This window comes from Embiotoca jacksoni, unplaced genomic scaffold (assembly GCF_022577435.1).
Source record: "Embiotoca jacksoni isolate LCO1_2020_lvr unplaced genomic scaffold, fEmbJac1.0.p SCAF_45, whole genome shotgun sequence".
NCBI classification, from domain to species: domain Eukaryota; kingdom Metazoa; phylum Chordata; class Actinopteri; family Embiotocidae; genus Embiotoca; species Embiotoca jacksoni.
In genome coordinates, this window is record NW_027185398.1 from 2,404,200 (window position 1) to 2,422,709 (window position 18,510).

Below are 18,510 nucleotides of genomic sequence, written 5' to 3' on the forward strand. Positions count from 1 at the left end.
ATTTTAATAAAACTGACTGAATATTCTTGTTGTGTTATTTGTTCACTTGCTCCTGCAGTTTAATCAGAAAAATGCATTTAAACTGCACTGTTATAAGTTTTGTAGATTGTTTGAGCTGCATTTTACTGCCCTTCAGGTGGAGTTCACTTTCCACCATCTTGTGCAGGACTGTAATTAATGATTAATTTCCTGAAGGATCAATCTGCTGATTTATTTTCTCAATCAGTTGAATGGTTGTTTGGTTTGTAAAAACGCAGACCAACAGTCCAAACATTAAAAATAATGATCGTTATTAAAAGAAAAAGCTGCATTTTTAAGTTTTTTTTTAGCTGGAAACGTGAAATTTTGAGTATTTCTGCAAGAGAGGATGAAGATGAGCCACTTGGTGACATGACTTTTTAATTTATTTACAGTTTTCTTGTCAAATCTCTTTTACTTGCTTTTCTTCATCACTTTGAATTGTTTGACTTTTCTGTTAATTTAATCTTTTTGTTTTTTTTTAACTTTATTTTCTACCATTTGTTGTTAAATATGCCTGTTTGAGCTTTACAATCATCATCCTGAACTGAACAAACTTAAATAGACCTCCTGAGCGACAGCGTGAGTCCCGAGGAATCGAACCCCCAACTCTCCTCGGTCGTCCGTCTCCTCTCGGTCACGGGTGACAGCGCTGATGTCTCCAAACAGACATCGTCCCTCCGAGCCGAGAGGAAAACGATACGCTTGAACCTTCCTCGGCTCTCGGGACGTTCGAATGTAACGCAAGCGCAGTGCATGCTGGGAAAACATTTGGCTTTCAATCAGTGGATCTGCGGTTGTTGAGCTCGATCTGCTTTTAACGGTTGTAACTGGTTTCTAATCCATAAAATGACAGAAGTAACACGGTTGTGTTTGTTATGTAACATCATGGATCGATTTCTAGATATTCTTTGTCAGTTTCCGCTAAAAGTTGATAGCCTGCTTTTCCGTGGCATTTTTTTTATGGTATTTCTTCGGAAAGAAAACCAAAATATATATATAAAAAAAGTCTTGACTTTCACGTTTGTCCTGAAACATGTCTGTACATTGTTGTGTTTTTTTCCGTATTAAACATAATCACAGTTTCATTTAAGTCATGAAACGTGTACGAAGGTTTTTTTTTCTAGTTGGAGGAAATCTATTCCAACTCCACATGAACCAATCATTTCTGCAGACTCGAGTCTAAACTCGCAGCTGATAAACAAACCTGCGACAGGAAGGACAGAAATGTTTTGACCTCTGCGGGTGGAAGACGAAGCACGCCGTAATTATATCTGGGAAACCGCTGGAATGTGTGTTTTCTCACATTAAAGACAGACGTGTGGATTTTTCAGGATTCACTTCATAGCCGGTTGAATCTTCGAAGAAAAGACGACCACGTTTATTTCCAAGGATAAAAACACGGAGATCGCTGTCATCGTCTTCACGCGTCAAACTTTTCTTCTTAAACATAACGTTTTATACTCTGAACACAAAGCTGGTTTGTCGGCTTATCTTCTTATCTGTTGTTTGTGTTTTCTGCTGTCAGAAAAGCAGACCGTACGTCTCCGTGATGGAGCTCGTGTACGTCCTACCGCCCGCCTCGGTCCCACCGGACTCCCGACAAATTCTCCGAATGATTTAAAGGCCCCGACGGCAGGTTGTGATGAGTTTATGCAGACCGGCGGAGAGGGGCGGTGTCGGGTTTCTGTCAAAGCACTCCAGAGTTGTGCAGAGTTTCCTCGGGGGGTGCAGCGAGGGCTTTTTGTTTTTTTCTCTTTTGTGTCGGGGGTTCATTTGCATTCGACCCGCCTCCTTCCTGCCGCCCGGTTGGCCGACGTGCCGCGAGCATGTGGAAACTCACATCCAAACTTTTTCTCAGTTGGAGCGAAACTTCCCTGAGCTGAGGAGTGATGAGCTGAGAGGCCGGACGCCAGCCAGCAGTGTGTGAGTGAGTAGCAACAGCAGGCAGACAGTGAGCGGAGAAAGAGAGGATGATGTCTTAATTGTAGGTTTCTGTAATTGTATCCTGACCAGGCTGGAGGTTGTTGTTGTTGTTGTTGTTGTTGTTTTTTTTGTTTATTTTCTAGGTATTTGCTTTACAAATCAGTTTTCATCTCTGATCTGGTCGTGGTTGTTTGACTTGTGAAAAGAAACTCTAGATTATTTTGAAGGAAAATTGGATTGTCTCTGACAGACTGGATATTTTATCGCTTTCAAAATAAGAGTTTTAAAGTCATTTTAAAGTTGAAAAGGTGTTTTTTTTTTTTTACTCGACAGTTCAGAGCAGTAATTTATTTTAGAAATGTCAGTGTAGCCGGTAGACAGGAGATTATTATCACCTCACGCCATCATGCTGCTGGCTCTGCTTCTGGTTCTGAGTCTTTGCTCTGAGACTCTCACCTCCGAGTTGTCGTCGATAACTATCCAGTACCGGGTTTGGGAGGAGCAGCCGGCGGGATCCAGTGTCGGCCGTCTGGTGGATGACCTCCGGCGGCGGGACGAGGCCGGTCCTCTGGAGGATTTCCAGGTGGTGGAGCAGGGCAAAGCCCTTCCTTTCTCCGTCACCACTCGAGACGGGGTCGTCTCCACCCAGGGCCGGCTGGACAGGGAGCAGCTGTGCCGCGGGTCGGACCTGTGCGAGGTGGCCTTCAGCGTCCTCTACAGGAAAAGCGGAGCCGTGAACTGCCTGCGGGTTCGCGTGGAGGTGATGGACATGAACGACCACAGTCCCACTTTCCCCAGCGCTCTGCAGGAAGTGGAGATCTCGGAGACCGCCGGCCTCAGGATGCGGATCCCTCTGGACCGGGCGGTGGACCCGGACGCCGGGCCCAACAGCCTGCAGACCTACTCCCTGTCCGTCAACCAGCACTTTGATCTGGACGTGACGGTTGCTCTGGGTGGGACGAAACAGGCGGAGCTAGTGGTGATCAAAGAGCTGGACAGGGAGGTTCAGGCCTCCTTTGACCTCACCCTGGTGGCATGGGACAAAGGGAACCCACCTCGGTCTGGGAGCACATTGGTCCGTGTTCACATTCAGGACTCCAATGATAACAGCCCCACGTTTGAGGACTGCAGTCCCACTGTGGCGCTAACCGAGGATACGGCCCTCGGGACGACCATCATCAAGCTCAAGGCCACCGATCCAGACCAGGGCGCCAACGGGGAGGTGGAGTACTCGTTCAGCAAGCACACACGTCCGGAGGTTCGGCGGCTCTTCGACGTGGATCAACAAACCGGAGCCGTGAGTCTCAAAGCACCTCTGGATTATGAGGCCCAGTCCTCTCACGAAGTGATCGTACAGGCCAGCGACCGCGGACCCAACGCCATCCCCTCTCACTGCAAAGTCCACGTCAAGCTCACGGACGTCAACGACAACGCGCCGAGGATACGCATGACCTGGACGCCGGCCAATTCACGTGCCGCAACGGTGCTGGAAGGAGCGCCGGTGGACACCTTCCTGGCTCTGGTGACCGTCTCTGATGCGGATTCAGGAGACAACGGGAAAGTGACCGCAGTCATTCAGGAGGGATCGGGCCCGTTCCGCCTTAAACGGATCCACGGTGATAACTACATGATCGTTACCGATGGGAGGTTGGATCGAGAGGATGTCATGAAATATAACATCACGCTCCGGGCGATGGATTACGGAGCTCCCCCGCTGTCTTGCGTCGAACACCTTCCTGTCTACGTTCTGGACGAGAACGACAACTCCCCGGCGTTCTCCAGCTCCGTCTACAAGGCCTCCTTCAAGGAGAACAACGCGGCGGGTCACCACGCTCTCACGGTAGAAGCCGACGATGTTGACCTGGAGCTCAGCGGGAGAGTTTCCTACTCCCTGAGCGCCTCTGTTGACCAGGAGGCTAAAACGCAATACTTCTCCGTTCACCCGAAAACTGGCGTCATCAGCGCCCGGCGGCCGCTGGACTACGAGGAATCTCCCAGCTACTCCTTCATCGTGCAGGCCGTCGACCACGGACATCCACCGCTCACAAGCACGGCCACTGTGCAGATCGACATCGAGGACGTAAACGACAACTACCCCACCATCAAGGAGCCAAAACCGAGGAAGGGCGTGGCTTCTCTGAGCGTACCCGTCAACGCATACAAGGGGGAGATTGTGACCGAACTGGGGAACGAAGTAGAAGAGGCGGTCACCACTTTGCCGATTAATCCCTCAGCCAGAGACGGACTCGTTGGGTTCCTAGCGTCCACGATTAAAGCTGAAGATCTGGACTCGGGACTCAACGGAGATCTCCAGTACTTCATCACGGATGGAAACCCGTACGGACTCTTCTGGTTGGACCAAACTACCGGCCAGTTGTTTGTAAATACCACCAACGCTACGGAGCTCATTGGGAAAACCTTCAAGGTGGACATCGCTGTGTCTGACATGGGAACGCCAAGCCTGACCACAAAGGCCACTCTGGATGTGACCTTCATCAACCTCAAGGACCACCTGAAGAACTCGTCACCAGGGAACCGCGGGCGGCTCAGCTTCACCATGATGATGGCGGTCTGCCTCGGCGCGACATGCCTGCTTCTGCTTCTGGCCATCGCTTTGGTGACGACGTTCTGCCGCCCCGAGAAACGGGACAACCGGGCCTACAACTGCAGGCAGGCCGAATCGAGCTACACCCGCCATCCTCGGCGCCCTCAGAAGAACATCAGGAAGTCTGACATCCAGCTGATTCCCGTCATCCGGGGGCGAAAGGAGGAGCCCCCCCAGGACGACGCCGAGGCCCAACCGCTGACTCCGCCTCCGGTGTCAGAGGACCAACAAACCGAGAGGCAGTACAACTTAATACCGTCAGTGATGAACACGAGCTTCCATTCCCAAGGCTACCTGGAGGCGGACGCCACTCAACCCGCCGCCCATCACTCCAGAACACTTCGAAAACCCGGAAACATCGAACTCGATGGAGCTTTGCCTCTGACGCCCGCCACGTCGTACCGGACTCTTCGCAAATCCAGAAACCCGTCGTCGTCTTCCTCCAACTCGCATTCGAGCACGTTGAAGCGGCAGATTCATCCCGACAGAGAAGCAGCTGAGCTGCCGCGTTCGGCGTCTCAGGCGACGCTGCGGAGGCCGAAGACTTCGGACGGACGAGCGACGCAGGACGCCGACCATCGGCAGATGCTTCGTAACCTGGTTCGTCTGTCCATGGCGGCGTTCGGAGACTCCATCGAGCTGTCCTCGGCCTCCCCAGAGGTCCAGGTGAGTTGTTTTATCTTATTTAATCAATACTATTTAACAGAATTTCATCTTCAGTCGTTCGGTAATAGTTTGTTTAACCAGTTTTAACCAGCCTTTCAAAATAAAATGAGTTTGGGGGTGAGTTCTTTCATCATGTGGTCTGAAGCATCTTGGTGGTTAACGGTGTCTCAGAGAAACACCCATTATTTATATGTAATCATGAATAAAAAGACAATATAAAGCCCCCATTTCTGCAGAGAGCATCTTGGGAATCGAAATAAAACAAACTTCCTGAGTCTTCTGTGACAAACTTATGACAGATTTCAAAATGCAGCGTTCATTAAAACTCGTAAAATTTTTGCCGCAAGACTGAATCTCATTATCGCAAGTTATGAAGTTGCGTTCACGGCAGAATACGGCAACTTTACAGCGAGCTGAATTGACAAATGTTCCCATTTTCGTGACACTAACGATTTCGCGAAATCTGCGTGATGATGTTTTAATGTGCTCTTATTTACATTCTCCGCTATAGTTTCAACATTAAGGCTAATGTGCTGCTGCTGGCTCTCATTTAAACACCATTTACTTTGATCTAAAATGTGTGATCACATTTATTTCAACATGTGCTTACACTTAGCGCCGGAGTAATTAAGTATCTGCCCCCCCCCCTCCACCACCTCCTCCCCTTTGCAGGCTTTGAGATTAATCTGAAGTGAAGTCCATTAGAGAGTAGAGAGTGGGAGCCCACTACACACACACACACACACACACACACACACACACACACACACACACACACACACACACACACACACACACACACACACACAGAGAAACGAGCTTCACTTACAGTTTCCCAGCAGACTCTCTGCTTTTTCAGCCTCCTGTATGATGACTTACTCAGACAGCCTGGAGGCTGGAGTCGGGTGGAGTTGTGTGTGTGTGTGTGTGTGTGTGTGTGTGTGTGTGTGTGTGTGTGTGTGTGTGTGTGTGTGTGTGTGTGTGTGTGTGTGTGTGTGTGTTACTGACGGATCACCGTGAAGCCAAAAAGCAGCAAGTTTGTTCAGGTGCTCATGTGTCACAGACAAAAATCCCCCCCGAGAAACTCTTGACAGTCTTTTTTTTTTATAAACTGAATATCACATATCAGATTCATATTGGAACCAGGAGGAGGAGGAGGAGGAGGAGGAGGAGGAGGGTGAGCTCCTCTTAGGCTCTGTAGGATGGGGGGTCTGAGGAGGAGGAGGGGGGGTGATGGGGAGGGCGGGTGGGGGGCAGCCAAAGTAAGCTGTGATGTGTTTGTAGTGTAAGCCGACACCTCCCTGACAGCCACTCTGTCACTTCCAAATGGCCCCAAAAATCACTTTCACTGAAAAACAGTATCGGAGGCTGAAAACAAAAACAGCAGCTTCAGAGAGAGAGAGAGAGAGAGAGAGAGAGAGAGAGAGAGGAGGAGATCAGAGCGGGAATCACAGTTAATTAATCCCATAGATAAAATAAATATCATCTGCGTCTCCAGAGCTTCACAGGATCTGATTCCTCGGTGCTGTCGAGCTCCGAAACTTCAATACTGAATATTCACGACAGCATTCAGTCCGCCACTGAAAATAGTCCCCGACGAACACGCTCCTGTTTGTTTATTAAAAACTAAAAAAAAAAAATCTAATTTAAGATCTAGATTTTTTATAGAAACCCGCGAGCTTGAAGCTTAAAGCACTGACGATGGAAAGTCTTCTAAAAAAAAACACTTTTTGTACTTTTAATACTGAAAACTCTTAAAGAATAGAGATTAAGTATTTTAGTAAATAATATCAAAGAAATTGAACCTGCATTTAAACCTACTGACATCCAGTATCGTCGCCTTTTTGAGCTCATACAGCAAATTTGGTGGTTAAAGTTGCTTTTTTACGAGTCCAACAGTTACAGAGCAACACAATAATTCATTTGTAGTCTCGTTTATGACACTAAATCTCATATTTACTGATGTTTGGTGCTGAGTACGTAACATTCACAGCATTTTGAGAGATTTTTGTTTTTGTTTAAATCATCTTCCCTTTCAGATTGTTTTCTCTATGACTGTTTTTTATAGAAATATTGATTACAGCTGCTTTAAATGTCACTTATTAATCTCATCAAAGTGTTTTTTTAGGGAATATGGACAGAATCAGGTTCATTTTAGTGACATACTTTGCTGGTGAAGTGTTAGAAGGATATTAGAGTATTGTTGTAGAGGGGAATGGTTTAAAGGATTTATATTTACTCAGAATATTATGATATACTCATCGCGACATCAGTGGGTGCTGAGAGAAAGAAAACTAAAACTAGGAAATATAGTTGATGAATTTGAGCTTTTACTGTAGAAACGCTGCACGACTGAAACCCAGACGGACGTCAGCGAGGGTGAAAGTCGCTGCCAACGCCCAGCAGATAGAGAACAAAGACCTCGGCCAGGTCCAACATCCTCACGTGAATCCCATTAGAGAGAGGAAGGAGACCTTTCTGGTTCTGACCCGGCTCCCCCTCAATCCCCCCCCTTCCCTCCTCCCCCGCCCGGCCGGCCCAGTTGGCACTCCTCGGCCTTCAGATGTTCCTCTCCTCCCTTGAGGTTGCAGAGGAAGAGGCCTGCTGGACGGCCAGGAGGGAGGGAGGGGGATTTACAGTTCACCTCCACCTCGGCAGACACACACACACACACACACACACACACACACACACACACACGGTCCATATTTCGGAGACCCATCCTGGAAGGAAACGGGCCAGAGAAGAATAGGCTTTTACGTAGAGGCCGTTTCCCGTCGCTGCAGTTGAATACATGTGCAAAAACACACTAATGTCACGACTGAAACGAAGTCATAAACTAGCACACACACACATACACACACACACACACACACACACACACACACACACACACACACACACACACACACACACACCTTTTCTCGATGTGTGTGTGTGTTTCCTCCCTGGTGTGCGGCGTGTATCCGCTGTATAACAGAGCTGTCAGCAGAAAGCTGGGAGCAGTGAGACGGACGCGGTCGCTCGGTTCTCACACTGTAACACCAAAACAAATTCTGTTTCTACCTGATATCAGCGGCGCTCGTTGTTCCGGCAGCTGAAACCAGCGGACACAAACTCACTGGTGCAGATGAACGCAAACACAGATGTCCAAAAAAAACAAGGAGTTTCACAAAGCTGGAATGAATCTGCACTTTATGGGGGATAATGCGTTGTAAGAACTGTCGAGCCGTTGGAGGGAAACCCGAGCAGACCGCTGATTGGTCAGAGCGTCACGGCAACACACGACGTCCTGCACACAAAAACTCGCCGTTGTTAACTAACCGAGCCACGAAGTCGAAATGACGCACGAGTTTTCTGCATGTTCACAACTCGTCTCTACAGACTGAAAAATGAGCTGCAAAAGACATGAGAATGTGTATTAAATGTGTATTAAATGTGAATTAAATGTGTGTTAAACAGGCGGTAACCTCCCCCTCCTCCCCCTCCTCCTCCCCCTCCTCCCTGCAGCAGATCTCCCAGCTCCTGTCGCTCCTCCATCAGGGTCAGCTGCAGCCCAGGACCAACTTCCGCGGAAACAAATACTCTCATCGAAACGGCCGGTGAGTCCGACTTCTCTCCTTCCCACATCCCTCCTCCTCCACCTTCCTCCTCCTCCTCCTCCACCTTCCTCCTCCACCTCCACATCCTCTGAGGAACAGACACAAGAGAGCGGTTCTGTGGATTAAAAAAAACCAAATTTATCGTTCATATAATTACTCTTTTTTTCATTAGATCATCTGAAAAACAGCCAATCGGCATTTATCAAAACAAGTTTATAGGAATTTAAAATTAAATTTTGCACCGAGTCACTTTAAGTTGGTTCAACGTAGAAATACGAGTTCATTTGCTCCCTTAAAAATGTGAGTTAACTGAAGTTGAGAAAACAAGTTAAATAAAGTAACTGTTAAGTTGAATTTAGTCGCATTTTTTTCCTTTTACATTTTGTTAGTTTTAAGAGTTGAAACTTAATTTTAGGTCGAGGAATCTAACAGCTGTTAATACAAAGGCAACGTATGAGGCTGTTCTCTGTCACTTTCTCCTTCATTCATTCCTAAAAATACCAAAAAAATGGGCGTCCTTTGAGAGGTTTATCTTTCCAACAAAGCATGCTGGGAAGTGTGCTCGTATGCTCGTTGTTTTTTTTAAAACGTGCTATTTCATCCCAAAACCTTAGAAGTTCTGAGAACTCTGAAAACCAAAAGATTTTAACTTGAATTAACTGTAAAGGATAAAAAACGCAAATATTTAGATTAATTTAATGAGAAAATATGAGTTGATTTCACTAAATTTCTGTGATGTTTTACAGATCTAAATGATCTCATATTTTAGTTTTTTACAGGAAAAGTTTTGTTCATTTTTACCGTCCATTAAATGATAGTAAATAGAATAGCTTGTGTGGAAATCAAGATGTAATTTGACAAATAAAAATGAATTCTCTTGTATCTAAAAAGACTAAATCAGACTAAAAACATGTTGCTTGGCTCTGCGTGTGGAAGCAGGGCAGGAAAACTCAGTGGATTATGTTTCATTTAATGTTTAAAGTCATTTTTGTGGTGAGTGGGACCTCGCTGTCTGTCTCATGTTGTTTTATTTTAGTCCGCCTGAGTTTTCAAAATGAAAACGATAAAACAACAAGAGAAGCTGGGTTCAGTTCGCGGCTGCTTTGTGGTTTTTCTGACGCCACAGTAAACATCGCCAGACGCTCACTTTCCTCACTGATGACACTCAGAGCGTCTTTATTTCATCCCGTAAATCTGCTGGATTTGTTGGTAAAAATATTCCGAATTTCACTTCAAGTCGGTACGAACAGTTTCTGACTGAACTTCTGACGGACAGCTCCTGATGTTGTTGTCCTTCCTCCCTCTTCATCATCATCAGAGGTTTGTTTCAGAGCCAGCTGGCTGCAGGTTTCCGGCTGTGATCTCCGCTGCGCTCCTCTGATCAAACGAGGCTTCATCTGACAGTCACATTAAACGGGAACGCCACCAGCTTCACATTTTAAAGCTGTGGATGCATTCAGGAGAACCAGATTTTATAGAGGGTGCGTCATATATTGGTGAGGTGACCTCGCGGTAACCGTCCACGCATTCAAGAGAATCCACGTTAGCCACGAAACTCACGGAAAACATGAAAGTGTCTCCAGAACCAGTGTTCGGTTTGTCCCTTCTGGGCTACTGTAGAAACATGGCGGTGCAACATGGCGGCTCCTCTGTAAGAAGGACCCGCTTCCTGTGTAAATTATAAATTCTTCTCAGGTAATGAAAACACAACGATTCTTAGCTTCAGGTGCACCAATGAAAACATAATTATGAATATTCAATTTATGCCAGTAGACCCCTTTAAATCTCCTACACTGAACTTATAAATAATTATACGGCTTTTCAAGACTTTCCGAATGTTTTTGGACCAAATGGATCAAATTCTAATAATAAAAAGTAATTTGGAAAGTTTCTAAAGCTCAGAAAAATGTATTCACCGCTTTACAGACACTCTTTTTTCCACTGGTTGTCTGGTAGGATAAAAGAAATGTGCATTTTCTTTTTTTCCTTTTTAATTATTTTCATATTTTTTTTTTACATCATAGTGAAATGATTGTTTACATGTTTTGAAAAATAAATGACAGAAATGTAATTTTATACTTCTTCGTCTGGAGGACAAAAATGGACCAAACCCCAAATTTGAGACACCGTTGTACGCCGCTACCGTTCACCGTATCTGCTAGCTGCACGTCTTTCCCCTTTCACAATAAAAGCATGGACTGTGCAGCGGTAACCCCGGTTATCAAACTTCCAGCTGGAACTTTTGCTTCCACTCGACGTGCTGAAAGAGACAGAAGCTGTCGCTGATAAAAGTCTTCGGTGTGTTTCTGACCGCCTGACCGGCCGAGACTGAAATAACAGCAACAGACAAACAGGACGTGAAGTCGAGCGGTCAATGTCGCAGGAAGCGTGTCTCGTAACCCCCGACGTGGTGAAGAGAGTGTGTGTGTGTGTGTGTGTGTGTGTGTGTGTGTGTGTGTGTGTGTGTGTGTGTGTGTGTGTGTGTGTGTGTGTGTGTGTGTGTGTGTGTGTGGCCAGGCGTTGGCAGCTCTGTCTGAGTGATTCAGACAGGAAGCAGCTAACCTCAGCGTCACCGTGGCGACGAGATTAAATCATGACACACACCGGGCGCTGTTTCAACGCACCTTTTACTTTACTCATCAAAGACCTTCGATCGTATCAACAAACTCGTGCGAATTATCATCGAACTGTCAGATGAGATTTGAATCAGCAGGAAATGAGCCGGTTTGATTCGGTGACTCGTCTCTGAGCTCACCTTTATCCCTCTGAGCACTTCCTGTCTGAGTCGGCCTGCAGGTGTGGTTGCGTGTCGTTATCAGAAATGCGATCGCCTGTTTTTATCTCCGACACACCAAACTTCATATCTTCAGATTTTAATCCAGGAGCTCTGTCCGGTTTGATTCATGTTCTTTTGGGGGAAATATCAAGTGTGATTATGGATGGATAATCCAGGAAAGTTCTTCTTTAAGATGGTTTTAAAATGGTGTCAAACTAAGCTGTACATTTTTGTAATCCTTTATAGTTTGAACAGTTAATTTGTATTAATGTAAAACAAACATTACAGAAACAGTGAAAAATGAGAAAACAGTTTGAGGCCCGTTATCTTAAATGTTAGCGCTAAAAACAAATTGTGAAATCAGAATTTAATGACTTTTTCTGGGAGGTTTCTTCAACTAAAAGAAAATCTCAGTAACTGTTCGTTAAATTTAAAATAGTAGTCTGCGTTTAAGATGATCTAAAATAGACTAGTTAGCCTTCAGCAAGAATCAGGCTCGTTAGCTTTTAGCAAAACTCGAGTTAATTTCTCCATTATGACGACATTTAGCGAACGTGTAGTTTGTTTTTTTGTTTCTACAAATTACACGTTTTTAATCCAAAAAAAAAATCAAACTACACATTTTTGATAAATTAATAATTAAAAATATTACATGTTTTGGCATTCAGGGCCTCATGGAGTCGTTACGGTATTTTGTACAAACCGAATGTTTCTTTTGTGATTTATTGTCATATAAAGTGGTTTATTTAGTGATCTAGACATATTATCATCATTTATCCGTTAAACTATCTGCTCACGTAAAAGACACGATAGTTTGAGAAATGAGAAGCCGACGGTGTAAACGGGGTCTGGATGGTGTTTGTGTGCAGGTACGGAGGTCAGGACTGCTCCGACTGGCAGAGCACCAAAGACAGCGGACACGGCGAGAGCGAAGCCGGAGACGTGGACTGGGAACCGGGACGAGAGTCGCCCGTCGACCTGCAGCTGGAAGAAGGACTCAACAACCTGTTCAACAACCCCGGTAAAAAAAACACACCAAAACACACCAAAACACAAACTCTGGAAACAAAGTGTGTTCATATTGCCGGGGCAACGTTCGCTCTCAAAATATAAGGAGGTTTTATTTTGCGCAATCTGCGTTTCCATGGCAACACATGGTGGGGTAAGACTAACAACTGGAAAACAATCGGTCAGTAAGAAGTGGATGCAACGTAACGCGACGGTCACCACTCCAGGAAGTAGTCCGACCCTTAGCGACGACCCTAGCAACGGAGAGGATTTCTAGTCTCCAACTCAATGAATGCAGCGCGTAGAAACGTGCGTGACTATCCGTGGTGTTACGGTACGGGTGCTCGGAGCGACCAAAAAGGACCAAAAGAGACCCGACTTCACCAAATGGGTCATTTAATAGATCTAGAACAAGTAGAAACTACATTATATTACATGTTATGTGAAATTCAATTCCAGTTATATATTCCCATTGTGGAGGTGGAGTGATATTTACTAGTGATGTCATGCTGATGTTTTCCAAATGTCCAGTACATTGAGTTTGATGGACAGGACTAGTTATCTGTGGTCGAGCATTTACCAAACTTCTAAACAAATCACACTTAAAAGAGCTCTAAATTAAAAAAAAATAACAAAAAGTGAGCATGAGCTTGTTTGAGTTTATTTCAGGATGTTTTGAATGTTCTCTGATCTGTTTGTCCCGTTTCTTCTTCTGTTTTCACTCCCATCTGTAAACTGAACCGGTGTCGCTGAGTTTAAGCTGCGAACCTCCCGGTGAAAACTCCTTTGATCGCGACAAAAGCAGCTGAACTTCAACCCCTCGCAAAAAAACTTCTACAGACTCGCTCACTTTACAATAGACACACACTGACAACAACAGAAAACAGGAAAGAAAAACAGGAAATAACTCAGTGGGTTTTACATCCACACACACACACACACACACACACACACACACACACACACACACACACACACACACACACACACACACACACACACTCTGCTCATCTTTGGTTTTTCAAACTGATTTTACTCATTAATAAAGCACAGTGCTGAAAAATCAATGGACTCGTGTTTTTACGTGTTGTCATGTGTTCAAACCAAACCGGTCCAGCTAGCCTCCTCTAGGATGTTCAGTGCGTGACTATCCGTGGTGTTACGGTACGGGTGCTCAGAGCGACCAAAAAGGACCAAAAGAGACCCGACTTCACTAAATGGGTCATTTAATAGACCTAGAATAAGTAGAAACTACATTATATTACATATTATGTGAAATTCAATTCCAATTATATATTGCCATTGAGAAGGCGGAGTCATATTTACTAGGGATGTCATGCTGATTTGTTTCTGACCAATCAGATCGCTGCGTCGGAGCTACGGGTTGTGTAACACTCAGATATCGGCCGCTCTACGAGACTACAGTCGGCGTGTGTTAAACACTTTCGTCCTGGTATTGTGGAGGTCGGAGGAGCCTCGGGGCGAAGAGAGGCTTCGCTTTACGATGGGGTGGAGGGCGTGGGGGTGGGGAGGTGGGGGGTGAGTGGGAGTATGTTGTTGCTTCGTGTGATGCTCGACTCACCTCTCCACCCGCAGGCTGTATTTATCAGCGTAACTCACACTGCGGCGCCGACAGCTCGGTGAGTGTTGCAGCTTTGATGAAGTCGTCGGGGCAACACATTCCTCTTCTTCTGTCTTATTTGTCTCACCTGTGAATCACACACATGAAATACCTGCCTCTTTGTTCATGTGTGGAGATGATATTATGGGCGCTGATGGCAGCAGTGTAAATGTTAACGTAAGAGAAACCATCACTTTCAGGTTTTTATTCCAGAAATAAGAAAATGTACAGATAATAACAGTTTCAGGCATGAATTTTAGCATTTTTTTAATGTAAGTTTTACGCTGTTGAGCGGTGTGGCGAGTTTTATATTTCCAACAAAGCATGCTGGGAAGCGTGTTCATTTATTCAACTCATAAATTCAAGTCAAAACATCCCAAAACTTTAAAAGTTCCAAGAAGTCTGAAAACCAAAAGATTTTAAGTTGAATTAACTGGAAAGGATAAAAAAAAAAAAAACACTTAAATATTTAGATTAATTTAATGAGAAATTGAGTTGATTTCACTACATTTCTGTGATGTTTTATAGTGTGGCAAATATCAACATGATCTCATATTTAAATTTTTCATGGGAAAGGTTTGCCAATTTTTATCGCCCATTAAATAGTAAATAGAACAGTTTGTGTGGAAATCAAGATGTAATTTGACAAATAAAAATGAATTCTCTTGTATCTAAAAAGACTAAAACCACGTTGTGTAGCTCTACCTGTGGTAGCAGGGCAGGATAACGGTTTTCATTTACTGTTTAAAGTGGAGATGATATTATGGGTGCTGAGTGTAAATGTTCCCAAAGAGAAATCATCACTTCCAGGTTTTTATTCCAGAAATAAGAACATTTATAGATAAGAGCTTCAGTTTAAAGTCTGAATTTTAGCGTTTTTTATTTCTGTGAGCGGTGTGGCTACCCTTTGAGTTTATTATTCTTGCAGTAATGCTGAGTGTGAATTTATGACCCTCAGAGTTTTATGCTCAGATCTTGATCCTCCAGATACAACGTGAGATGGTAAAGTGGGATTTATTTACAGGCTAAACTCGGGGATAAACAGAAACCCGACACGTTCGAGTAATTTAAAGAGGATCTTTGTGTTTGGAGGATCTGTGGTGAAATACTGGCAAAACAAAGGGAGGAAAAAGGGAGGGGGTGGGGTGGATGGTGGGGAGGGAGGGGGGTAACTCTGGGTGTAAGTGTGTGTGTGTGTGTGTGTGTGTGTGTGTGTGTGTGTGCTTTAATTCCTCCATCTGGTTGTGGTTAGATGAAGGAGACCGCAGCTCTTCATCAGAGTCAGAGTCCTCCACTCTTTACTCCTCATCGTGTATCTGAAGGCTGCCAGTTATTAACTGGTTATTAGCTGAATATAACTAATGAAATCTTGTATTGCTGAACTTCAATCACATGTTTAAAAAAATAAAAAATGTTTTAGATGATTTACTAAATCTGGAAGCAGAAAAATCTGGTAATTTACTCCTCAATCGAGCATTTTTTTGTAGCTGTAGTTATAAATATCTCACTTAGTACACATTTTAAGCTCTATAACAACAGAATTTAAGGCTTGATCACGTTACGTGTTTATGTTAAAATACTAAAATTAACAAACAAAACTTTTAAATCTGATTTTAAAGTAACTCATCATTAAGTTTCAAACAATCCTTTTGAATACAAGATATAAAAAAATGCACTTAGAAGTGATTATATCATGTAATTATGTTTTAATACGCTAGTTTTTATCTGCTTGCAGTCTTTATAATTGTAAAGTGTGATTGGATTGGACGTACGTTTCGCGGACGGCAGGAAGATGAAACCGCCGAGTCGACTCCGGCCTGGTTTAGTCAGACAGAAAACTCTCCAGGAAGATTCCAGGGTTTCATCTGTAACCTGCTCTCTCTGCAGACGAGGTTTTCTCGGAGGTCAGCGACCCGGCTTGGATGGCCCGACTCTCCCTCCCGCTCGCCGGAGATTACCACGACAACGTCTTCGTCCCCGACGGGCCCCCGTCGCCCGAAAGCGAGGTTCTTCCCCGGAGCGGCCTGGACTCCACCTCCTCTTCCTCCTTCTCCACCTTCGGTAAAAAAAAACAAAAAACGCTCATGAGTGTTAGCTCTTAGTTAAATCTACTGAGTATTGAAGTTGGTCTAAAAAGAAGAGGACCAGATCTGTCTGTTTTCAGCAGAATGTTGAAATATTAAATTAAAAATTGAAGTGGCATCAGAGTGACGCCTCCTCATATACCTGCCGTACCCTCTCAGGTAAAACTCCGGAGAAGGACGGCCCACTGGGCGGAGCTCTGCTGTCTGAGGTCAGCACTCTGTTCGAGATGCTGATGACGCAGAAGGCCGACGCCCACCCCGGCCCCCGGCCCGACGTCCTGTACCGACTCTCGGCGGCGTACCGCCGCTCCCTGGGCCTGGACGCCGCCGGCAGCGCCAACACGACCGCCGCAGGCAACGCACCAAAGAACTCTGGGAACACGGAGAAGAGGGCGGGGCCAACTGCATCCTCAGGACTTTATCAATGAACACTGGACAAAAAAAGACTGAGAGGGAGCGACGGAAAAGCTTCTGTTTGAAGGGATTTTAGAGGCATTAAGTGATCAAATCTGATTTATATATCTGCATCTGTAAATAACATTCATGTAAAAGGTTGTTTCACTTTCAACACTTCTGTGCCAATAAAAAGCCTGAAGGTCTGATGGAGCAGCCGGTAACAAGACAGGAAGAAGCCCAAGTTCAACTGCAGGAGTTAGTGACACTTAACTGACATATACAACATTTTGCCGTCATTAACATCTGTCAAAGTTTAAATTTTGTTTCCTGGCGTTGATTTAACTTGTAAGAACTCATCTGTGCTCATCAAAATGATATAATTAAAAGTTTTTTTCAAAGAAAAAAATATCTACTTATGCCTTAAAAGAGGCTTCGATGTAACTCGACACCGTTGCAGATAGTTCCCGCCTCTATCTCCGCCCCCCGCCCCCCCCGGCTGTTGATGAAGCCCCGCCTCCAAGTTGATAGGATTGGTTCCTTGGGTGTGTGATGTATGAAACCCTGACTGTCTGAATCTGTGTTTTCAGACTGGAGAAACGCTCGGCTGTGACTGTTCACTGCTTATTTCACTCATCACGTCCTGCAGCTTATAAAAGACACCACAGGAACATTTTAACAAGGTTAAATATTTTTTAACAGGAGGTGTGGCTTCAAAAATGTCGTTAAATGATGCTTTAGTGGGACAGAAACAGAGTTTTTACGACTATAACGAGCTGCCAGGATGTGAAAGAGAAAAAAAACAATGTGAGGAAACAGATCACTCAGGAAATAAACTACCTCTTAGAGGCTGAACACACCCAGAGACTGCAGACGAGAGAGAAGGGAAGAGATGGCCTTCACCTGTAATGGCTGCCTGCTCCTTTGTTTTTATCCAAAGCCACTAATTTGCTCTTCCTGCAGCTTTTAGTTGTTCCTGGAGCTCATTTTCAAGCCTTAAACTGTCAAATTCATGCGTGTAAATTAAAGATGAGTAAGTTTATGTCACGCAGATGTGTTGATAATGTCAGATCCTGGTAAAATGGTGCTTTTTTATTTTTTATAAAATCAGTAAAAGTTGCATCGGTCGCTTCAGGTGTAAAGAATAATTGAAAAGAAGTACACAGACACAGAGCAGGAGCTGAGCCGGATGACCTCCGTCTGTCGGGCGTAATAAACCCCGCTATCGTTCGGTTTCTTGGCCGGCGACCGAGAGGAAATGTTGCTTCGTCTTTTTCGTGTTTCCTCAAGACTAAACAACAGCAAGCTGAGCGCAGACAAGAAGAAGTGTTTGCTCAGTCTGAACTTCCACCTCAAAGTAAGGCAGCAAAATCTGTCTCTAGTTGCTTCGAAGTTATTTGTTTAACTTCCCTCCAGAATTTGTCCTTTTTGTCGCTGTTTTCCTTCCCTTTTGTAAACAGCACTTTGTACATAGTTTTGTATTTTGTAATGTGAAACTTTTTTTGTAGAACTTTTGTGTTCATTGAACGTAACTTTTGTAACTTTTCAATAAAATGTGCATCATGTTCAAACTCACAGTCATTTTAAGTGCAGAAATGGAACTTCAGCTCCCATTCAGAACTTCATTGGAAAAACGTCAAATTTGAGGTTTTTATTGTGTTTTTTTAGATGCTCAGTGTGTTTTCTCTTTAAGTGAGGATTACATGAGGTTTGCGTGAGCGACTGTACAAACATCTGCTCACATTATAAGGACTCGCCTTCTTTTAGTTTGGTCTCCATTGCTGCTTATTTTTAGGATGAAGATAATTTTT

At 44.6% G+C, this 18,510-nt stretch overlaps 1 protein-coding gene across 2 annotated transcripts; it reads left to right on the plus strand.

Annotated features, from left to right (window-relative positions):
* Positions 1–1,897: 1,897 nt before the first annotated feature.
* pcdh12 (protocadherin 12) lies at positions 1,898–18,252 on the plus strand. Of its 2 annotated transcripts, none has more exons than XM_069169435.1 (5): positions 1,898–5,215; positions 8,726–8,817; positions 12,463–12,614; positions 16,110–16,283; positions 16,466–18,252. In XM_069169435.1, exons 1-5 carry the CDS (start codon positions 2,351–2,353, stop codon positions 16,732–16,734), a joined length of 3,552 nt encoding a protein of 1,183 aa, XP_069025536.1. In that variant the 5' UTR covers positions 1,898–2,350; the 3' UTR covers positions 16,735–18,252. The 2 variants fall into 2 exon arrangements, with proteins under 2 accessions (XP_069025536.1, XP_069025537.1); XM_069169436.1 differs by having other exon boundaries at positions 8,729–8,817.
* The last annotated feature ends 258 nt before the right edge of the window (positions 18,253–18,510 follow it).